Below are 24,900 nucleotides of genomic sequence, written 5' to 3'. Positions count from 1 at the left end.
CAGATATTTAGAAAATGGTAGCAACACTTTTGCACCACATTTGTTCACGACAGAGCTCCTTGCAAGTGGTGGGAGCTGCTCCGTAACGGCGCATTTCTGAAATACGCCACAGTTCCGTCTCACCCAGTGGTCCAGTCGTCCAGTCCTGCCGGACTTATCCTGTGTGTTGGCGACAAAAATTTCGAGCTGCGTATCTCACTCCCCACTACGTCGACACGCCTACGTTGTGGTAACAGACTGCGTGTGTGCGTGTTTCCAGAGTAGTTAACTGTCAGCTGTAAAGAAACGCAGCAGGCGAGGTGTACGTGAAGCCTCGGCGGAACCGTGTAGCAACGCTGTAGGGGGAGAGGGCTCTCGCTGAATGACTCCCTTCCACCTCCTCCTCCCCCACCCCCCACCCAAAACCCTCCCAGGAGGCAGCGTCTTCAGTAAACTAATCACGGCCGGCGAACGCGCAAGTTGCTGCAAATTATCCGCTAATGCGCGCCAAGTTTATCCGGCGCCCCCTCACAACAACCGCAGCGAGATAAGATCATTTCCTGGACGGGAGCGGGGCATCAAACGCAGCGCGCCTCGCCGCCCAACCCTTGCCTCCCCCGCACGCCGCAGCCAACAAACCAGAATAATTGCGTTAAGAGGCGCCACCTGCGCAGCCGGCCCGCCCCGGGACGGGACGGGACACGACGTCGCCGAGTGGGCGCAACAGCCGCGGGGGTCGCCCCGCCATGTAAACAACACTCTGGTCCTCTAACGCAACACGCTCAGTTTTCATTTAGGTTCTGTTTTGCCGAGATCTGAACTGATTGATGAACTCAGCCTAATCGCTTACTAATTTCTTCGGCAGAATTTGATGTGATCACCACCTACGTCCGACGTCAACGTGGAATAACCGCTCACAGACGGCAAGATGTGGTGTTTCAAAAGTCTAATCAGGAAACATCGTGTTTCTTTACCGCTTGCGCGACGCCAGGTAAGAAATGTTAATATATATATTTATTTATTCGTAGTATGTGAAGTGGAGACTTGTTATTTAAAAAGATTTTGTTTCTTTTCATTCGCGTCGAGCGTGGCAGCAAGATGGTCGAGTGGGGACTCCAGACGCGGCGGACGACGAGAGCTAACCACTATTGCATCGTAGTCGACGGCCGGCGGCTGGAAGAACCGTTGAAACATCATGCTGACCATTATTAAAATATTATTAAATTATTAAAATATGTTTTTTTATATAAAATGAAAAGGAGTTCAATGTTGAAGGTGGAATGATAAAGTCTGTAATTGGATGTCAATTGTTTATGAACTGTTAAATAAACTTCCAGTTGGAAATCAAAACAGTCAGTTGACTCTGTTATTACGACATACATCGTAAATATTACTTATGTGTGAAATTTGCAAATTTTATTAAAATTCAGACTTTCTTCTGGCAGAATTTTATCAGGAGTGTGGACGATCTTCAATAATTAACTAGTTTAAAGTTTTATTAATGAGAAGTCGACGCGTATTGATATTTTGAAAATAATCGATACTGTGAAGTGCATTAAAATTCTGTTTTAAAATTTTATCGGCGACTGTGGTCAAGAAGATCGGTTTCAAAGTGGAATATTTCGTTAAATGAGAACAAGATTGATTCTTTAGTGCCATTAATTAATTATTTCAGGAAAAATTAGGAGAATTTAAATTTATTCTGGCGAAGATATCAAGGAGTGTCAGACCGCACAACGAACATATAGAGAAACCCTGTGACCTTGTTGAACTGTCAAAAAATTTTTTACGATAAAACTTTTCTACAACAGGGACTGGTGAATTTTGCTGCGTCTATCCTTATCTTCTAGGTTGAATTTGCTACAGCTTAATGTTTTTCTTTATGGATTTTTCAAGTATCTGGGAAAAGAACTTATAATTTGATCTGCGGCGGACCGTCGATATTGGGTGCACGGTTAGGCTGTTGTGAAGCCTCTTTGTTTGCAGATTGCCTTTCTTTCCCCTGCTGCAGACATCGTTGCTGAGTTGCTGCGATAGGATCGGCGGTTCAGCGCAAAGGTGGCCACACTGGCAGTAGAGGGTGTAGAATGCGTGTCGGGGTGATGTTGAAGAAAGTGCAGTCGTTGTTGTAATGCGGAAACGGAGCGGTTTACCTGTCGTCCAAGAGGGCATACTCATTGGCTTTCGGGCAGAGAATGGAAGCATTTCCAAAACGGCTATGTTTGTAAACAGTTCGTGCGCTGCTGTCGTTAAAGTGTACTGTGTCTGGCAAAACGACGCCATCAAAAGCCGTGGGTGATAGGTGTCAGGGGGTGAAAGACGGTTGCCGAGGTGCGTACGGGTGAACAGTCGTGCAGCTGAACGCCCAGATGGATCAAGGGCCCACCAACAGTGTCTCCTAAATCACTGTTCAGTGAACGTTGCCATGCATGGCCTGCGCAGCCGCCGCCTGGTTCATGTTCGCATGCTGTGTGTTGTTCATCGGCGACGAAGGCTCGAATTTGCACGCCAATACTCCACAGGACATCTACTGAAGGACATCCACTGAGTGGTGTGATATTCCTGGCTATGGCCGCCAATTTTTTTATTTTGCTAGACGCTCGCCTTGTTGCAGCTTGATACACGCGAAGTAGCATATGGTACAAAAGTGGAGTGAGGTACAATCGACAGATGGTACAGTATGTGCGAGGCGTGTTTTTTTTAAGTAAGTACCGTTTGGAAATTTAAAAAAGACGTGCTAAGATATCCCAATAATTTTATTTTTACATGAAAGCCTGTACCTTAATCTACGCACTGACGCCATTACAGTCTGATTCTTCCTTGTTTACGTTGTGTACTGAGTGTTTAAGATGCCTCCGATAACCGTGAGTCCCGCCGACTGTGAAGTACCAGTTGTTATCTTAGTGCTCAAGGCCTAAAAGCGATCGATATTCATCGTGAGATCTGTGCAGTTTACGGAGAAAACATTGTGAGTGATGCAATGGTAAGAAAGTGGGTGAGAGCATTTAAAGATGGCCGCACAAATGTGCATGATGAACAACGGAGGGGGCGTCCTTCGGTCGTTAATGAAGGTTTGGTGCAGGAAGTGGACAATAAGACGAGAGAAAACAGTCGCTTTACGATTTCCTCCTTGCGGGATGACTTTTCTAATGTTTCTCGTAGTGTTTTGTATGGCACTGTGACCGAGCATTTGAATTACTGAAAATTGTGCGCACGTTGGGTACCGAAAATGTTGACGGATGTGCACAAAACCAAACGTTTAGACAGTGCATTGACTTTCCTTGAGCGGTACCACAACGACGGTGATGATTTCTTAAGCTAAATTGTTACGGGTAATGAAACATGGGTGGCTACGTCACACCAGAATCAAAGCAACAGTCCATGGAAGTTGAGCAAGGGCATCGTTTTGCTGCTAGACAATGCCCGTCCGCATGTGACGAATCAGACCAAAGATCTCATCAGATCTTTTCGGTGGGAAACTCTAGATGATCCTCTGTACAGCCCCGATCTTGCGCCCAGTGACTACCATCTGTTCCTGCACTTGAAGAAACACCTGGGCGGTCAGCGTCTTCGAGACGATCACGAAGTCAAAACAGTGGTGATGCAGTGGTTAACAAGTCAGGAGGCAGACTTCTATGAGGAGGGTATTCAAAAACTGGTACAACTTTATGACAAGTGCCTCAATATTGAAAAAAAAAAATTACGTAGAAAAGTAGATTAAGATACAGGATTTCATGTAAAAATAAAATTATTGAGATATCTTAGCACGTCTTTTTTTAATTTCAAAATGGTTGGTTCAAAATGGCTCTGAGCACTATGGGACTTAACATCTATGGTCATCAGTCCCCGAGAACTTAGAACTGCTTAAACCTAACTAACCTAAGGACAGCACACAACACCCAGCCATCACGAGGCAGAGAAAATCCCTGAGCCCGCCGGGAATCGAACCCGTGAACCCGTGCGTGGGAAGCGAGAACGCTACCGCACGACCACGAGATGCGGGCTTCAAAACGGTACTTACTTAAAAAACACGCCTCGTACCAGTCCCGTCTGAGAGTCGGCCAATTGTACTGAACTTGCTTCTGACTGGTCGGCACATTGGGCTGCTAGGCGCCAAAACACCTAACGTCTCTTATTAACTATTTATATACTTTTCATTGTATTTAATCCAGTTTTCAGAGTGACAATCTCTCATGGTTACCGTACGAGTCTATCTTTTTGTTTATTAAATTTCACTAGTTTTGAGAATCATAAGAGTAACGACACTGAAACCGAACTGCTCCGGACACCTTCGGGTCGCTTTGGCGCATCAGGGAGACGAAGTACTTCAGCACCGCTAGTCACTCTGTTTGGTGCGTTCTAAAGGTCCACTCACGCAATTCTGTTTCGGCTGTTCCGGGGGCCTGGATGTGTAACTCTGTTAAGGGCGTTCTTCAGAGCCGGACACGTAACTCCGTTTCGAGCATTCTGAAGGGACGGACACGCCTCTCTGTTTCGGCTGTTCTAGAAGAACGGACCTGTGACTATGTTTCGGTCGTTCAGGAGGAACAGACAAGTACTGTATAGCGGAAGTTGACAGGAAAGTAACCGTACAAGTAAGAAAGCTACACAACTGGCCATTAAAATTGCTACACCACGAAGATGACGGGCTACAGACGCGAAATTTAACCGACAGGAAGAAGATGCTGTGATATGCAAATGATTAGCTTTTCAGAGCACTCACACAAGGTTGGCGCCGGTGGCGACACCTACAACGTGCTGACATGAGGAAAGTTTCCAACCGATTTCTCATACACAAACAGCAGTTGACCGGCGTTGCCTGGTGAAACGTTGTTGTGATGTCTCGTGTAAGGAAGAGAAATGCGTACCATCACGTTTCCGACTTTGATAAAGGTCGGATTGTAGCCTATCGCGATTGCGGTTTATCGTATCGCGACATTGCTGGTCGCGTTGGTCGAGATCCAATGACTGTTAGCAGAATATGGAATCGGTGGGGTCAGGAGGGTAATACGGAACGCCGTGCTGGATCCCAACGGCCTCGTATCACTAGCACTCGAGATGACAGGCATCTCATCCGCACGCTGTAACGAATCGTGCAGCCACGTCTCGATCCCTGAGTCAACAGATGGGGACGTTTGCAAGACAACCACCATCTGCACGAACAGTTCGACGACGTTTGCAGCAGCATGGACTATCAGCTCGGAGACCATGGCTGCGGTTACCCTTGACGCTACACCACAGACAGGAGCGCCTGCGATGATGTACTCAACGACGAACCTGGGTGCACGAATGGGAAAACGTCATTTTTTCGGATAAATCTACGTTCTGTTTACAACATTATGATGGTCGCATCCGTGTTTGGCGACATCGCGGTGAACGCACATTGGAAGCGTGTATTCGTCATCGCCATAGTGGCGTATCACCCGGTGTGACGGTATGGGGTGCCATTGGTTACACGTCTTGGTGACCTCTTGTTCGCATTGACGGCACTTTGAACAGTGAACGTTACATTTCTGACGTGTTACGACCCGAGGCTCCACCCTTCATTCGATCTCTGCGAAACCCTACATTTCAGCAGGATAATGCACGACCGCATGCTGCTGGTCCTGTACGGACCTTTCTGGATACAGAAAATGTTCGATTGCTGCCCTGGCCAGCACATTCTCCAGATCTCTCACCAACTGAAAACGTCTGGTCAATGGTTGCCGAGCAACTGGTTCGTCACAATACGCCAGTCACTACTCTTGATAAACTGTGGTATCGAGTTGAAGCTGCATGGGCAGCTGTACCTGTACACGCCATCCAACTCTGTTTGACTCAATGTATAGGCGTATCAAGGCCGTTATTACGGCCAGAGGTTGTTGTTCTGGGTACTGATTTCTCAGGATCTATGCATCCAAATTGCTTGAAAATGTAGTCACATGTCAGTTCTGGTACAATGTATTTGCCCAATGAATACCCGTTTATCATCTGCATTTCTTCTTGGTGTAGCAATTGTAATAGCCAGTAGTGTATGTCGAGTGTTGTAAAAGACAGTGTGAAATGTGCGATTATTTAAAATATAAGAAAACAGGAAATAGTAATGAGAAGTGTCGCCTACCATCATTGTCAGTACTACAGAGCTTGCCCTCTGTAGATACGGAGACTAATCTGGGCAAGTGGCATCCCATAAAAAGCACAATCACCGATTCAAATTGACAGCATAGCAGCCTCCGCTGAAGAAGGTTCCACGACCCATGAGCTGTCTTCTGTGCTGGGGACACAACTTAAGAAGACGACAGGTTGGTGAAAAGAACGGTTAGGGACTCTTATTCAATCACTCCAGATCTCTCTAGCTTCCAGATGTGACTTCTAAAGGCCACGCTTAATTTAAAGTAGCGACGTGTGAGTTCTCAGATGCATGACGGTTATACTCCTTCGGACACATGGCCGTTGGCGCGTGCGCCGTGAAACGTCTGGAAGCAAACACCCCGCAACAATCGTCGGGTCTACGGAGTGTTCCCGGGGCAGTCCCTGGGTGAGATCTTCATTCTTCAGGACGCAGCACAGTTAAGGATCCATCCTTGGTCACTATGTCCACACTTACGTGCAGGGTTCGAAGAGCACAAGGATTAGATTGCCGCAATCCTCTGGCCACCAAACTCCCCGGATTTAAACCCAATCGAGAATCTGGCCGACCACCTCATATGTTCACATTTAAATAGGATTGACAGCGGTGTCATACTGTTTACCGTTTTTGTGAGCTTTTATGCAAAGGAAAGTATACCGCACACTGACTGAACTACGAGGAGCAGCCTGCCTGCAGCGTTAGAGAGAGAGAGACCATGTTTTGGTGCCCTCATCAAAACAATAAGTATTAGTGCTAACAGTATCAAAAATTATGGAAGGAGTCGATAACTAGCACTTCTCCATCAGTAAATCATCTCTTGCCCATCGTAACCTCGGATGTAAGGCATTTCCAGGCCAAAATATGGTGTTGCAAGAAATATGCCATTTTGCTTCAATAGTCTTACCCAAAGTTTGACGTTATGGAGTCTGGTCTACCTAATTAATGACAGACATGAAGAAGTTGCGAAAGTATTTTTGCACCACATTCTCAGCTTTACTGATTCTGAGAAGGCAAGCTACAAACAATTAATTTCGTTATTCGTATACAGGAAGTATAGACTGCGTTAACGTAGATTGTGTTGAAAAGTCCTCTTACGTCAATAAATTGGCAATTAATGTAAACCAGTTTATAATCTTATAACAACTATTTATTTACATTCTATTTCAGAATTACAGTTCATTGTGTAGCAAAGTAACAACAATAATAACGTAAGTGTGCGATTTATTAAAGTAAGAAAGTGGTGGCACACATCCTTGATGGCTCGCATTGTTATAATAATCGATTAAATTTCTTTTGTTTAAATTTATCTACTAAAAGTCAAAAGATTAAGATAACTTCATTCTAATGACAATTACTAACTTCACTTTTGTTTTGTAAAGTTCGTAAAGTAATGTTTCATTCTGATATAAAAAGTAATAATTCCACTTCAGGACTTATAAATTCATTCTAAGATGAAGGAACAGACTTTCTTTCAAAACCAGTCCCTTCAGATCGTGCCGACCCGTACTAACATGTAGTATAATTGATATTCCGGAAGAAAACACTAAAGACGAGTTGGTATTGGTTGATGGCCCAGTCGTGAATGTTATCACTGTACTTTAATGGGAAAAAATTAACAGAATCATAATTACAGCTAACAGTGAAGTGTATAATTTGTTTCTGGGTACAATGACCTACTAGTTTGCCCATTAAACACTCCGGAAGTTCTACGATAGCGCAGTTAATATACAGAGAGGCACAGATACCGTTAACATGAGTGAGACGAGTTCGATGTATTCTAAAATAGTGATACAGTTGCTAATACTTTTGTTCTTAGCAGCGAGTCCGAAATTATACGTTACGACGGACTGTCAAGATTCTAGTGTGGTGCCGCAGGTTAACAAGCGCGACGTGAGAGTCGAAATAAAACGTTACAAGAGAACGCTGTAGTTACGAATGGAATAGCGGGTGTGGGATCTTTACAGTCCCTCTTCGCCTTCTTCTCAGACACGCGACAGACTTCGAGGTCTCCGCACTGTACTGACCTCTGTTCGCTTTTTTGGCCCCCAAGTGGTACTAGACACCATCGTTTGTGAAAACGGCACCGCACGTAAACAGTGGCTCGTGGATCTGTGGGTCACTGTTTCGCGTAGTTTACTTTTTTTCTATGATGTAGAACGTCTCAGTAGGTTAACAAATAAGATATCTTTCCTCTGTGACAATACGACTACATGCTGATAATTTACATAACTGCTTTTTTTGTTTTAATAATAATTCACAACAAGTGTTGATTAGTGTAACTCAAAAATACATTACTTGTAAGTTTTTTACGGATTAGAAGAAATTTTCAACTATAAATTACTTCAATTTCTTTTTAAAACTTTCACTAGACACTGTTGTGCAAAACTATGCAATATGCTCCCGGACTTTCTTTCATTTCCACCGAATAGTTAACATGTAATGTTATTTCATATAGCTCGTCCTTAAGTTTGAAGCACAGTGTATATCAGCAGGGCAGCTGTTTCTGAGGCATCATACTTTTCTTTTCTCTGTGCAAGAGACTATGTTCTTTCTTACGTCATACAGCATGGTGAGCGACAGTCTGAAAAGCTTTTTAAGGCTGTTGTAGGGTAGGTCGTGCTGAGAAATAATTGTTAAGAGAAACATTCGATACATTGCGGCGTCTTCAACTTAATTAACATTGAAGTTAGGCACTTAGGCTCAAATTCAAGCAGCTCGCCACAGACGGTGTCGCCAAACGTGTTCTTCGTTTGGTTTCCTAAAACCTAACTAGTGAGCGATACAAAAATTGGACATGCGGTGGCAAAGGCTGAGCAACCTCGTGCGATGCCATTTACGCTATGAGACCATCTGACACCAATTGTATCTGGCAGTACGCTTGAAATCGGGTGCGCAACGGCATGATTGGCTAATTAATTCGGAAACGCCGTAACGTATCGAATATTTTTCTTATCAGTTACCCTGCAACATCCTTACAAGGTTTACAGACTGTTTCTGACCACGCGGTATTTATGACAGCTGTTCTTATTTATCAATTGTTCCTTATTCTTCCACGAAACTTCGTAAAGGAGTAAACGAATTGTGAGGCTGTTATTAGCACTTTTTTTTTTTACACAACTGCTTAGTTGAAGTTCGAGGATGGACACCATACGCTACCCTTAAAGCATATTTCTGCCCAGTGAATACTTTTGTTTCTGTGGGAAAATTGCCCCACATAATTATTCCATATGACATCGGTGAGTGGTAGAGTGAGAAGTGAGCTATTTCTAATTGTTGTTGTTAACGATGATGACGTCGTATCTTTCTCCGTACAGAACTGAACAGATTGTGATTTTCCTAAGTTAGATGGTAGACCATATACTGACAATCAATCTGTAACACTTTTCAGTATTTCAGTTATTGCTCGTTCTGTTTTTGCAGCCACGTTGTGCTTGATTATTATGATTACATCAGCTAAGGGCACTAGTTCTGTAAGGTAAAAACAGGAATGGAACGCCAGTATTAATTTTCACTCTCATAGAAATGTTCGTCCTGACAACTGCAGGAGCTATTTAAGTTGACCCTTTGCTTTCCCATGAACTGAACTGCTTACGCATTATACCCTGAAACACCCAAACTTTAAGCTTCTCCAAAATCATGTTGCGATTTGCCAACCCGCGATAAGCGGTTAATACTGCTGAAGCATAATGCTCATGCAGCGTCCTCTCTTTTGCGAGATCAAATGGCAATCTCCAAAAGTCTGGCAATAGAGAGCTGGTTGTTATGGACTACAAGTAACCAAAATGCATTTTTGCAACAAAAAAAAAATTCAAGTGGTCCCATCACCGCGAGTGACACACACACGCATGCACCATTCATAACACACACACACACACACACACACACACACAACGACCTCCTCCTTCACGCCTGCCACTGGCAGCTTGCCGGGAAAGTGCAACTTCTGCGACAGATATAAGCTCCACAGTCAATTGTTTTCAGCTGATCTATGACGAACCTTCCCTAAATGTCTCCAAAGTTTTGGAGTCCACTTTCTAGCGCTTGGAATGCTGCTAAGGCTGTTATCGGTCTCTCATCTATTGATCTACTGTTCTACATCGCAAGTGTCTCTTTGCAGATGACGCGATCTTAACCAAGAGATCACACACTATTCAGGATGAAAACTCGACTAACAAAGACGTCATGTACGTAACGGACTATTTTCGTCATATTTGAATCAAGCTCGTATTCGAATCAAAAGTATTTTTCAGTTATACAGCTAATGTTGTTCCTGAAACCTTCTGGCGGATTAAAACTGTGTGCCGAACTTAGACTCGAAACTGGAATCCTTGCCTTTCGTTGTGTTCCATCAACTCCTGGAAGAAAGGATGCTGCAAGGACATATCTTAGCCACAACCTGGTGTTTGTTTCCAGAATGTATGCAGCTAATGTAGTTCCTGAAACCTTCCGGCGGATTAAAACTGTGTGCCGAACTTAGACTCTAAACTGGAATCCTTGCCTTCCGTTCTGTTCCGTCAACTGATCCATCAAAGAATTACCTACGACCCACCCTCACGCTTGACTTCCATCAGGTTCTCCGTTCCTTATTTTACAGTCGTTCTCCCGCACATCTTGCGACACTAGCACTCCTGGAAGAAAGGATGTTGCAGAGACATATCTTAGCCACAACCTGGGGTTTGTTTCCAGAATGTATTCTGAAAGCATAATTCCTATCTGTATGGCGATACGGACGGTTACTTGACGGTGACGGATCATCTCTTATCTTTCCTTTTCTCTGTTTTCCTAAACATGTTCAACTCCATAAACAAAAAAGTTCTTAATGAAAAGCTCTCGCAGTTTAAGCCTCGAAGTAATGAAATGAGACATGCTGAAACGTCACACTGCTATCTGGCTGAGTACTCGTGAGCATGTCAACAGGACTACTCAAGGTGTGTTTAACAAAATACGGGAATTTTCCTTTATAGAAAGTAATTTCATTTATTCGTGTACTTCAATATTATGCCTTTCAAAATAGTCCCCGTTAAATAGGCCATTGCTTTTTCCGAGCTCCAAAAGACTTCTGGAAGCGTTCGATGGATTTTGGGTCTCTCAGCGATGCGTAAAGTGCACTGGCCTAAGCCGTCGCCAGCACACCGGTCGGTAAAGATGTAGCGCTAAGATTGATAGTGGGCGCTGGATGAAGCGCGCATCACGACAGAGGCCAGAGGCACACCAGCAAGCAGCGCGCCGCCAACACCCTCTCGACAGAATGTGTTTAGGCCGCCGCCGCGGCCGTCGCTGTCCGGGGGGCCTCAATGACTCACTAGTTCACACTCCAGTATGGCGTCTGTCAGTTAGTTGCAGCGTGGGCTGTCTTCACGTCCCAGGTTACGACAGAACACAGTACATAGCTGAAACGTCCCCTTTGAAAAATTATATACGACTGTGCTTAAACTGACACACAATATTTTTTTAGCGTAACGCAATCTGACTTTCAGAAATCCCTACAAAGGAATGGCCCTGACTAACATTAACCTGTACCTTGACCCAATAATACCATTATTTCTACAAGGACTACAGTGGGTCTGCATCTTTGATGACCCAACAATACCATTATTTCTACAAGGACTACAGTGAGTCTATACCTTTTCTGACTCACCAGTACCATTATTTCTACAAGGACTGCAGTGGGTCTGCACCTCTGGTGGCCCACCAATACCGTAATCTCTACCAGGACTACAGTGGGTCTACTCTGTGATGACCTACCTACCAATATTCTTCAAAACGTCGAATGACTCTGCTGTGGGTTTGCTCTGTTGTGGCCCATTACCTGTCAGCATGTCGAGTCAGCACTGTCCACTGTCTTTCCGTTGGAAGGACAACACTACTTCTTCAAGACTGCATGGAAATCCACTACTTCCGTGTGCATTGTCTTTTACTGCTCAGACTTTGAGAAAAGAAACGGTAGTCTTACTGTGATGAATGATCAGGACTGTCTTTATGGACTGTGAGAAAATTTTAGCTTTTGACCAACATTGTATTAATAAGTGTGTGCATTTGATTTCTTTGTTATAGTAATTATGAAAAAAATTTTCAAATCTGTATTGGCCAGTGCCCAAAACAATTTGTAAAATTTTTTGTGGGGAGCATGGGGGCTATGTAAGTAGGCTGTTTATGTTTTCTTATTGGCAACTATGTAAGTAGGCTGTTTATGTTTTGTTATTGGCAACGTTACGTAGCGCTCTGTATGAAAATCACTGGCTGTGCTGTTTGCAGTCTGTGGCCAGTTTGCATTGTTGTCAGTCATTGTAGTGTTGGGCAGCGGCAGCTGGATGTTAACAGCGCGTAGCGTTGCGCAGTTGGAGGTGAGCCGCCAGCAGTGGTGGATGTAAGGAGAGAGATGGCGGAGTTTTGAAATTTGTAAGACTGGATGTCATGAACTACTATATATATTATGATGTTAAGGTAAATACATTGTTTGTTCTCTATTAACATCTTTCAATTGCTAACTATGCCTATCAGTAGTTAGTTCCTTCTGTAGTTTGAATCTTTTATTTAGCTGGCAGTAGTGGAGCTCGCTGTATTGCAGTAGCTTGAGTAACGAAGATTTTTGTGAGGTAAGTGATTTGTGAAAGGTACAGGTTAATGTTAGTCAGGGCCATTCCTTTGTAGGGATTTCTGAAAGTCAGATTGCGTTGCGCTAAAAAAATATTGTGTGTCAGTTTAAGCACAGTCGTATATAATTTTTCAAAGGGGCGTTTCATAGCGACCAGACTAGCGAGACTAAAGATTGTATTATCAAGATTACCGACACTGCCTGCAAGAGGACTATTACTGATGAGCTAGTACCACGAACATGGACTCTATTATAATGTAAATAAAGAACTGTGTTAATCCACGTGTGCATTTGTATGCAGAACGAGGCTACCGGCCACCCATAACAACATCCTCTCCCTTGCTTCCTATGGAACAAGATTCTACATAAGAAATACTGTCTATGCCTGCAAAGCGACGACCCCTTAAGGGTTTCTTTATTTTTAGAAATATAAAAAAGACACATAGGGCCATTTCTGGCGAATGTGGGCGTTGGAACATCTTTACAGTATTATTTTTGGCCAAACATTCACGAACAGTTATGAAGTGTAAGCAGGTTCTTTATCATGCTGCCAAAGCCATGAATTGTTTCGCCACAAATCGGGACATTTTTTCGATTTTTTTCACGTTAACAGCTTTGAACGTTTAAGGAGTACTTGTTATTGATCGTTAGACCTACTGGCAAGAAATCAATGCATTATCAAAGAACACGGCGAGCATAAAGTTAACTTGTCGAGCTTTTTCCGGTTTTAGTGATCCTGAAGTACTCCACTGGGACGACTGATCTTTAGTTTCGATGTCATATCCGTGATTATACGTTTCAGCAACCGTTATGGCAAGTTTTAACAACTCTGCATCGTCGTTGCTTTACCTAGCGATTCCTCAGCAACTCTTTTTTTTCGAAATTCAATAAATTTGGAACTAATTTTGCTGTCACACGTTCCATCCCAAAAACTACAGAAAACAGCCAACTGATGTGTAAGCATCAGCAGCGACTTCTCTGTTTGTGATCCGGCGACAGTTCGTAATCATTTCTTTCATTTTTTTCCTGATTTCATCGGTTGATGGTGTTGTGGGTCGTCCATGGCGCTCGTTCTCTTCAACATTTTCACGGACTTATTCGAAAAGCTTATACAATTGTTGCTTTAGACATGGCAAACTACAAAAAAAAATCAATATTTAACTTTTCTAAAACTACTATGCCGTAGTCTATTCCGTTCTTGTAGCAGAATTTAATACAAATTCTCTCATCCATTTATATACAGATCTCACCATTTACCCGCGGATTCAAACGTGTACCGTACATACAGTGATCACATTTCTTGTTCAGCTCTCCATCTCTACCCAGCTCTTCCTGACTACTCTCTCCGTCCATTCCCTACTCCTCCCTCTCCATCTTCTGCTCTTCCTCTCTTTGTCCATCTCCTCTTGCCCCCCTCTCTCTTAATCTCCTCCCCCTCCTCCCCCTATCTCTGTCCATCATGTTCTTTTTTCATCAGCCCACTATTTCCCTCCATGTTGCGCCTGCGTCTTATATCTAAACCCTGTTCCCCCTCTCTCTCTGACCATCTCTCCCTCCCCCTTTCTCTCTGTCAGTCCCCTGCTACTGCTTCTCTCGGTCCATCAGCTCCCTCCCCTCGCTCTGTCCATGTTCTCCTCCACCTCTTTCTAACCATATTCACATTCCCATCTCTCACCCTCTCCCACACCCACACAACAACTAAAAGGTCGCACAGATTGGGCTAACTCAACTCGTATGCACGGCAAATATATTTTCACAGAAACAAAGTTTTATTTTAGTGAAGGGCTTGTGCAGCGGCGCAGTTGGCGGACCTACCCTTCTTGGTGTGGAGGTCGAGGTCCGGATCGGCCAGCACGGCGCACCCCGGGCTGGGCTGCAGGGGCGCGAACGGCGACCCCCCGGCTGGGTACCTGCAACGCACGGCGAGCAAGTGCTTCACCAGAGCCAACCTTATACAAAATACTAAATATGCTCCTGCACCACATCAGACACAACGGTTAGTAGTCGTAAAAGTTACCCTTCACCATGCACCGTACGGTGGCGTGAGAAGTATGCACAATGAAGCGCCAAAGAAACTGGTATAGGCATGCGTATCCAAATACAGAGATATGTAAACAGGAAAATACGGCGCTACGGTCGGCAACGCCTATAGGAGACAATAAGTGATAAGGGTCCGGCGCAGTTGTTGGATCAATTACTGCTACTACAGTGGCAAGTTATCAAGATTATAGTCGACGCACGAGCGATGGAACACAGCATCTCCGAGGTAGCGATGAGGTAGAGATTTTCCCGCACAACAATTCCACGAGTGTATCGCGAATCTCAGGAATCCTGTAAAACATCGAATCTCCGACATCGCTGCAGTCGGAAAAAGATCAGGCAAGAACGGGACCAATGACGACTGAAGAGAATCGTTCAACGTGGCAGAAGCGCAACCCTTCCTCAAATTGCTGCAGATTTCAATGCTGGGGCATCAGCAAGTGTCAGCGTGCAAAACATTCAACGAAGCATCATCGATATGGGCTTTCGGAGCTGAAGGTCCACTCGTGTACCTTTGACGATTGCACAGCACAAAGCTTTGCGCCTCGCTTGGGCCCGTCAACACCGACATTGGACTGTTGATAACTGGAACCGTGTTGCCTGCACGGACGAGTCTGGTTTCATAGTCCGCAGCTCGTGGTCGTGCGGTAGCGTTCTCGCTTCCCACGCCCGGGTTCCCGGGTTCGATTCCCGGCGGGGTCAGGGATTTTCTCTGCCTCGTGATGACTGGGTGTTGTGTGATGTCCTTAGGTTAGTTAGGTTTAAGTAGTTCTAAGTTCTAGGGGACTGATGACCATAGATGTTAAGTCCCATAGTGCTCAGAGCCATTTGAACCAATCTGGTTTCATATCGTATCGAGCGGATGGTCGTGTTCGGATATGGAGACAACCTCACGAATCCGTGGACCCTGCATGTCAGCGGGGGACAGTTCAAGCTGGTGGAGGCTCTCTAATGGTGTGGAGCGTGTGCGGTTGGGGCGATATGAGACCCCTGATACGTCTAGATTCGACTCTGACAGGTGACACGTACGTAAGCATCCCGTCTGATCACCTGTGTCCCTTGTACATTCCGATGGGCTTGGACAACTCCTGCAGGACAATGCGACACCCTATACGTTTCCAGAATTGCTACAGAGTGTCTCCAGGAGCACTCTGCCCATTTTAAACATTTCCGCTGGCCGCCATACTCTCCAGGCACGAACATTATTAAGCATATGTGTGGCGCCTTGCAACGTGCTGTTCAAAAGAGATCTCCGCCCCCTCGTACTCTCACAGATTTATGGGCAGCCCTGCAGGATTCGTGGTGTCAGTTCCCTCAAGCACTACTTCAGACATTAGTCGAGTCCATGCCATGTCGTGCTCCTGCACTTCTGGGTCCTCGCGGATGCCCGACACGATATTAGGCAGGTGTAACAGTTTCTTTGGCTCTTCTGTGTAAGTACTTTCACAGCGTTTGTTCGTCGGGGAAGGTCTTGAATGTACTTGTGGTATACTGGAGCTCGGCGAATATCACCTGATGGGTTTAGCTCACCACCTGAATAGTGACAATACGCGGAAAAACAGGGCGTAAAAAATCGCTTGCCCATTTTCTCACACGATATCCTACGAAACATGGATGAAGGGCAACAGTCAGTTCCAATTTCCGTAAAGTATTTCACACGATGCACTACTGCAGACTGTTAACGAAAGTCGGACCACGCGGAATAGTTTCTCAGATATGTGAATGAGTTCTTAAGTAACAGCAGCCAGAGAGTTGTCGTGGATGTCGACTGTTCTTGGGAGGCAAATGTATCGTCAGGAGTACGCAGGGAACTATGATAGGACCGCTGCTATTGTCTATCTGGAAGATAAGTCGGGTAGCGATCTGTGACTGCTGATGGCACTGTAGTGTACCGAAAAGCCTCGTCGTTGAGCGATTTTAGGAGGGTACAGAATATCTGTTGGACAGAATATGTGTACAGTGTGATGAATACCAGTTTCATACAAATATAGAAACTGCAAGGTAATTCTGGTGAGTACGAAAGACAGTTCAGTAACGTTCCAATACCGTATTTAGTGGTGTGCTGCTGTACACAGTCGCTTCGACTAAACATGCAGGTTTAAAGCTGCAAAGCGCCACGAAATGGAACGAGCGCGTAAGGTCGGCTGCAGGGGAGGCTTTATTGGAAGAAGTTTAAACAAGGGCGGCTCGTCTTTAAAGGAGGCCGCGTATAGAACACTGGGGTGACCCATTCTTGAGTACTGGTCTAGTGTTTGGGTTCCCCGCCGGGTCGGATTAAAGGAAGCCACGTAAGAAATTCACAGGCGTGCTGCTTGGTAGGATCGGGGTTAATACACATACAAGAGATGCCTCGTGAACTGAGATGCGAATACCTGTTGAGAAAGTGTAGACAGCTGGCATTTTCTGCTGACTGCAGAACTGTCATAGTGGCGCCAGTGTACATTTCGCGTAAGAATTGCAAAGACGAGATAAGAGAAGTTAGGGCTCGTTCAGAGGTACACAGATAGTCGTTTTTTCCCTCACCCCATCTGTGAGTGGAAGAAGAAAGGGAATTAGTGGCGGTGCAAGGTGCACTCCGCCATGCACTGTATGGTAGCTTGTGGAGTATGTATTGAGACGTAGACGTGATGGGGAAGAGCACAAGTTCTCTCTCGGCCTGGAGAACAAGCTGCCTCAGGTTCTGGGTTCACCTCTCAGACACGGCATCGTGACAGGCATTAGCAGAGAAACCACTGAGGCGCTGTGGAGAGTGTGGTTTAGAGATGGGGGATCCGCTCCTGAACTGATTCATAGAGTTGAATCTTTCAAAGGAGTGAACAATCAGTGATTCAGAAAAAAAGAACAGTAGCTCCAAACGTTTCCCACGGCAGAGAGAGAGAGAGAGAGAGAGAGAGAGAGAGAGAGAGAGAGGGAGAGAGAGACGGAGCATATCAGCAGCGCCTCTGCTGGTCACAGCACAGTGCACGCCACACAACACAGCCAGCGCTGGCCTCTGCCCTGCTTCTACCTTGGCTGCCTGCATTGTGCAGTGCCCCATTGGATTTTGTGTTTCAAATATGCCGTGCCGTCTCTGTGCGTCGTCTGCCGCGTGCAGTGTCTGGCGCAGCTTAACTTCGCATCACACTCTGTCGGCGATCGTTTCAGTCGCACGTCCTGCCCTCTGGGCAGTTGATGCGAGCAACAGGACAGAGAGCCACCTAGCGGATAACATAGGAACTACTTGCAACAACCTGCTCGCAAGGGAACGGACGATTTGTCTCGGAGCGGTTGAATTCACCGCTCCCCCCACCCTCGGAACTCGCCCGCTCAACGCTCACCCAACCGTTCTCGACTCTAGCCAGAGCGTTGAGCAAAGCAACTCAGGTGTCACTCTGGTCTCTGCGGTCTTAGCTCACGCAGTAATACAGCTCGCGGCTCGACCTGCTCGACTCAGTGCTTCTGCATCGGAGTTCGTCCCTACTGGATATTGTTCTTCGTAGTAATACTGCTATGTATATTACATTATTATGTTATGTATACATCATTTGTTTTTATTTTATTTTTATTTGTTTAAACTGATCAATTAGGTTCCTGATGACTCCTCTTACTATAGGATTTTTATTATGGACACTCGAATTTACGCTTTAATTACGAGCAAACCGATAAACGCATCGCAAAATGTGATACACCAATATTTTCCTTGTTTTATTCTGCGTAAGGCTATATGCAGTACTTTCGTTTTACAGTCAAATTTATATTTCTTTTTTCTTATTCTGGTACGCATTTTGCGATTTTAGGCGTCTTCGGAAGGAAACGTTCACTTTAAAAATATATGGCTTGCGATGTATTTGTATGAGGTTAATGAAATTTTAATACATTAGAGCCAAATATATTGTTAATGTAAATCTCAAGTTACAACATTTTCCGATCACCCAAAAAACCACGAGAGTGCAAAATAAATCAATAATCAAAAACTTTGTCATGTCATGGAAATTTCAATAAGCAATACAAAATTCTTACTCATTATCTGTGTTACTTCAAAATAGGATCAAATAAGATCAAAATACAGGTATAGTACTGGAATAAACCAAGTTTAAAGGGCAATGTGCCTTCCATTTATTTTCTATTGTAAATGAGTGGTGAGTCATGAAAAAGAGCTAATTCATTTCAGGGAGTGAACAGTTCTGATCCGATCTCTGAAAAGAACAGTTTTGCCCATCTCTAGTGTGGATTCCGCTTACGCTGCGTTTACAGGCACCGCCAAGTCCGTTTTTCCATGGGCTTTTTCCCAATACCGCCTGTGCTGAAGTTATGTCAATGCTTTATCACCGATTCGACAGTGACAACACTCTGCCGCATCTGAATCGTGCTTGGCATGCCAAGATACTACTTTCTCGTGAAATGTTGCCTTATGTAAACAAAGTTATTTTGTCTGGAGTAAGGAAAGGAATTACGGGATTTGCCTCTGACTGTGGTAGACTTCCACAGCAGCCTAAGTGCACCATTCTTTGCTGTAGTTGACTGCTGCGGCAAGCGCCGATCTGCAGTGGTGAGGTTGACTGCCGTAGAAGTTCTGAGACGTCAGCATGTTTAGCGTTTAGCTGCCGGTTGCTGATACTGGCGTCATTGACAAAGATCTTTTGTCCTCATCTCGAAGTAGGTGCACCTCCCTTGGGACGCATTTCCGACATGTCCGTATAACCTTTCCTGCTCCGTATCCTCTGAGACAGCCAACGGCCTTGCCGCGGAGGTAACACCGGTTTCTTTCAGATCGCCGAAGTTAAACTCTGTCGGGCCTGGCCAGCAGTTTCATAGCTCCCCGTCCGGGTCTGCCAAATGCTGTTGGCGAACAGGCTGCACTCAGCCCTTGAGGCCAATTGAGGAGCTACTTGCCCGCAGCTCGTGGTCGTGCGGTAGCGATCTCGCTTCCCACGCCCGGGTTCCCGGGTTCGATTCCCGGCGGGGTCAGGGATTTTCTCTGCCTCGTGATGGCTGGGTGTTGTGTGCTGTCCTTAGGTTAGTTAGGTTTAAGTAGTTCTAAGTTCTAGGGGTCTGATGGCCGTAGCAGTTAAGTTCCATAGTGCTCAGAGTCATTTTAACCATTTTTTTGAGGAGCTACTTCATTGAGGAGTAGCGGCTCCGGTCACGAAAACTGACAACGGCCGGGACAGCGGTGTGCTGACCACACGCCCCTCCGTATCCCAAGGGCTGAGGACGACACGGCGGCCGATCGGTACTGCTAGGCCTTCACGGCCTGTTTGGATGCTGTTTGATTCTAGTTTTTATCTTCTGGTGGATCGTTCCTGCATTTTGTCCCCATTTAGCAATATCACAGTGCATATACAAGGTGTAACGGCTATAGCTGCAGATATTTGTATTGGTGACTGAGGACTGTGTATTGCACAACAACACATCAGTATTTACGTCATCTGTGAGCCGTAGTTGTGTCCGGCTCTTCGAAAAGCGCGCCAGGCGGAGTGCTTTCGCTTCGCGTCTAGTGTTTGCGGTGGCGGTTTCGGTTTGGCGCGCTGTTTGGATCGCTACCGCCCTCTGGCGGGAGGTGCAGCAAGTGTACGGTCGCGTGACGATCGAGGAGTACATATTGGGAGGTGACCGAGAGAGGCGGTGGGCCGAGCGGGGCCCTGCTGCTGGGGGTCGTCAGCTGCTCGCCGCGAGCTTTGGCCGACCTCTCGGCTATCAGGGGCTGAGTCTGCCTTACCCGCATGTACGTGGCTTATGGAGCTTAGAAGCCGTGGTGCAGGAGATCAGCGCGTGGGACCGTATGTCTACTTATCGGCCGTTGAAACCACTGGCAGCGGTTGGTTCTAACGAGCATTTGGATATACAGGGTGTTACAAAAAGGTACGGCCAAACTTTCAGGAAACATTCCTCACACACAAATAAAGAGAAGGTGTTATGTGGACATGTGTCAGGAAACGCTTAATTTCCATGTTAGAGCTCATTTTAGTTTCGTCAGTATGTACTGTACTTCCTCGATTCACCACCAGTTGGCCCAATTGAAGGAAGGTAATGTTGACTTCGGTGCTAGTGTTGACATGCGAATCATTGCTCTACAGTACTAGCATCAAGCACATCAGTACGTAGCATCAACTGGTTAGTGATACAATACGTCATTCTCCAGGGCTGCATCAGCGCATCAGGGATTCCATACGACGCAGGGTGGATGCATGTATCCTCGCTAACGGAGGACATTTTGAACATTTCCCGTAACAAAGTGTTCGAAGTCACGCTGGTACGTTCTGTTGCTGTGTGTTTCCATTCCATGATTAATGTGATTTGAAGAGAAGTAATAAAATGAGCTCTAACATGGAAAGTAAGCGTTTCCGGACACATGTCCACATAACATATTTTCTTTCTTTGTATGTGAGGAATGTTTCCTGAAAGTTTGGCCGTACCTTTTTTTTACACCCTGTATATAAAAGGGGTTTTTCAAGTTCTAGTGAAGTGTATGAGTTTCTTCACCAGTGGTTTTGTTGGGGTCTTCCCACCACAGTTTTCGTTTGCCTGTCCACGGGAATGTGGTAATTGCTTCTTGGTCGGGCCGTTTCATTCACACCTTGATTGGGTGATTTAGCCTGATCTGCTGTGGCCCTGTAGACCACCAATAACTATTCCGACTATTGTGATCTGGGCCACTTTAGACGTGTCACTGCCTCACTGAGCTAAGGAAATTTTTTTTTTGGGAACTGCCTTTAATGTGAAGGTTTGTGTGCTGGCTTATTCACATTTATCTTGTAACAACTGACAGGTGTAATATAAGTTATTTAATTGGCAAGAGACAACTATTTTAAATTTAGTACAAACTAGCTACTTCAATTTCTTTTTTAAGGAATTGTTCTCTTATATATAAAGTTTAAAATCTTATTATTGGGAAGTTGTTAACGTCATACCTTGCAATATTCTTTACATAGAGGAAATTTGCCACCTATTTAACACAGTTTTTTTTAAAGTTGTTGTCATATATATATATATATATGTGTGTCAAGTTTAAAATCTTATTATTGGGAAGTTGTTAATGTCATACCTTGCAATCTCCTTTTCATAAAGAAAAATTGTCAGCTACTGGAAATTGTTTTTAAATTTTTTTTAAATGCCAGACTTATAAATTTATTATTGAGAAAGTCTTTCGAAATAAAAAGGTATCTTTAGCAGTGTGTGTTATTTCACCAGCACCTCCTGGCCCCTATTTCCACGATAACGTTTTTGGAATAACATGTGTACTCGAGTTGTTGTTTGTGAACCGCCCTAATTGATGGTTCAATCTGTAGACTACAAATTATAGATATTACAAGTCGTATGTTTTTTGGTTGGTTAGTACCCTCAAGTATGTGTGGCACGAGCATGCCGTCAGTGCTTGTTTTCCCCTGGGCGGCAGGTCAGGTGATGAAGTGCGAACGCGAAACAGTTAATCTATACTGACGGGCGTCGTTCACTTAGTGGCCCAGGTGCGGCAGTGCAGAAGGTATCAGGTCGTGAAGTTTATGACATGTTTGAGGGAAGACGTTCGATAAAGAGAAGAAACGACAAATACGTGATGTGTGTGCGTATTAAGGCACCACACATTAAAAAAATCTGCACTTAAAAAGCATCACACCCTTTATAGCCCGTCGAACAAACTTATTGGTAACCTCAAGTTCATTGTGTCGATTGAACGCTAGCAGTCAATTTCCAACAATCTTAGAAAACCGGTATTTGATCGGGCTGGTAAAATTTAACCAAAGCTTAAGATGTAAACACATCAGTGAAAATCGGTATCTGTTTAGCGCATGTCAGAGAGAGAGAGAGAGAGAGAGAGAGAGAGAGAGAGAGAGAGAGAAAGAGAGAGATGGAGGGAGGGAAGGAGGGAGGGAGGGAGAGAGGGAGGGAGAGAGAGGGGGGAGGGTGGGAGGGAGAGAGAGGGGGGAGGGTGGGAGGGAGAGAGAGGGGGAGGGAGGGAGGGAGAGAGAGGGGGAGGGAGGGAGGGGGAGGGAGGGAGAGAGGGGGAGGGAGGGAGGGAGGGTGGGAGGGAGAGGGAGGGAGGGAGGGAGGGAGGGAGGGAGGGAGGGAGGGAGAGGGAGGGAGGGAGGGAGGGAGAGGGGAGGGAGGGAGGGAGGGAGGGTGGGAGGGAGAGGGGGAGGGAGGGAGGGAGGGAGGGAGGGAGAGGGGGAGGGAGGGAGAGAGGGTGGGAGGGAGAGGGGGGAGGGAGGGAGAAGAGAAAGAGAGGGGGAGGGAGGGAGGGAGAGAGAGAAAGAGAGTGGGAGGGAGGGAGAGAGAGAGGGGGGGAGGGAGAGTCACTCACCAGGGGGAGGGCGACGGCCGCGGCCAGGCAGGCTGGCCGTTGAGGACTCGCAGCTTGTCGTAGACGGCGTCCTGTGGGGGCGGCGGCGGCTGCTGCTGCTGTTGCTGCTGCTGCTCCTTCTGCGAGGCCAGGTTACGCAGCACGCGGTTTATGGACGAAACCTGCGGGCACACCGGACACTGCTGCTGAGCCACATACGTGGGGGAGCGGGTCACAGCCCGATCTGGGCTGTGGTGGGCGGAAGGTGCACAGTAGCAAACAAAATGGTTCAAATGGCTCTGAGCACTGTGGGACTCAACTGCTGTGGTCATAAGTCCCCTAGAACTTAGAACTACTTAAACCTAACTAACCTAAGGACAGCACACAACACCCAGCCATCACGAGGCAGAGAAAATCCCTGACCCCGCCGGGAATCGAACCCGGGAACCCGGGCGTGGGAAGCAAGAACGCAACCGCACGACCACGAGACAGTAGCAAACACCCTGACGTAAGGCAGACTACTTGTTATATCGGGCTGTGCCTGTGTAAATTTGTGAAATGTACAGTGGTGGAAATATTTATTGCATCGCCATGAATTACGTCGTCTTTTTGTCTTTTGCAGCAGTTTGCTTCAGGTGATACCAGTCCCATTGTTGCTAAAATTTGTTGACATATTCTTGCCGTAATACGAGGGGCATTCAAGTTCTAAGGCCTCCGATTTTTTTTTCTCCGGACTGGAAAGAGATAGAAACATGCGCATTGTTTTAAAATGAGGCCGCGTTAATTGTCAATACGTCCCAGAGATGGTAGCACCGTACGGCAGATGGAATTTTACCGCCATCGGCGAGAATGAGAACTGTTTTAAATACTTAAAATGGTGACGTTTTCCTTACTTGAACAGCGTGCAATCATTCGTTTTCTGAATTTGCGTGGTGTGAAACCAATTGAAATTCATCGACAGTTGAAGGAGACATGTGGTGATGGAGTTATGGATGTGTCGAAAGTGCGTTCGTGGGTGCGACAGTTTAATGAAGGCAGAACATCGTGTGACAATAAACCGAAACAACCTCGGGGTCGCACAAGCCGGTCTGACGACACGATAGAGAAAGTGGAGAGAATTGTTTTGGGAGATCGCCGAATGACTGTTGAACAGATCGCCTCCAGAGTTGGCATTTCTGTGGGTTCTGTGCACACAATCCTGCATGACGACCTGAAAATGCGAAAAGTGTCATCCAGGTGGGTGCCACGAATGCTGACGGACGACCACATGGCTGCCCTTGTTGCATGTTGCCGAGCAATGTTGACGCGCAACGACAGCACGAATGGGACTTTCTTTTCGTCGGTTGTGACAATGGATGAGACGTGGATGCCATTTTTCAATCCAGAAACAAAGCGCCAGTCAGCTCAATGGAAGCACACTGATTCACCGCCACCAAAAAAATTTCGGGTAACCGCCAGTGCTGAAAAAATGATGGTGTCCATGTTCTGGGACAGCGAGGGCGTAATCCTTACCCAATGCGTTCCAAAGGGCACGACGGTAACAGGTGCATCCTACGAAAATGTTTTGAAGAAAAAATTCCTTCCTGCACTGCAACAAAAAGTCCGGGAAGGGCTGCGCGTGTGCTGTTTCACCATGACAACACACCCGCACATCGAGCTAACGTTACGCAACAGTTTCTTCGTGATAACAACTTTGAAGTGATTCCTCATGCTCCCTAGTCACCTGACCTGGCTCCTAGTGACTTTTGGCTTTTTCCAACAATGAAAGACACTCTCCGTGGCCGCACATTCACCAGCCGTGCTGCTATTGCCTCAACGATTTTGCAATGGTCAAAACAGACTCCTAAAGAAGCCTTCGCCGCTGCCATGGAATCATGGCGTCAGCGTTGTGAAAAATATGTACTTCTGCAGGGCGATTAC

At 45.8% G+C, this 24,900-nt stretch overlaps 1 protein-coding gene across 1 annotated transcript in view; it reads right to left on the bottom strand.

Annotated features, from left to right (window-relative positions):
• LOC126095694 (paired box protein Pax-6-like) overlaps nucleotides 1-24,900 on the bottom strand; it is a 271,506-nt gene that overhangs the window by 163,908 nt on the left and 82,698 nt on the right. The window contains exons 4-5 of the mRNA XM_049910447.1: nucleotides 23,002-23,162; nucleotides 14,499-14,593 (exon numbers count right to left, since the gene is read on the bottom strand). Coding sequence (XP_049766404.1) covers nucleotides 14,499-14,593; nucleotides 23,002-23,162 — 256 coding nt within the window. The remainder of the gene's footprint in view (nucleotides 1-14,498; nucleotides 14,594-23,001; nucleotides 23,163-24,900) is intronic.

The sequence above is a fragment of the Schistocerca cancellata genome, chromosome 8 (genome assembly GCF_023864275.1).
Source record: "Schistocerca cancellata isolate TAMUIC-IGC-003103 chromosome 8, iqSchCanc2.1, whole genome shotgun sequence".
Lineage (NCBI taxonomy): Eukaryota > Metazoa > Arthropoda > Insecta > Orthoptera > Acrididae > Schistocerca > Schistocerca cancellata.
This window is presented reverse-complemented; position numbering and strand designations above follow the sequence as displayed.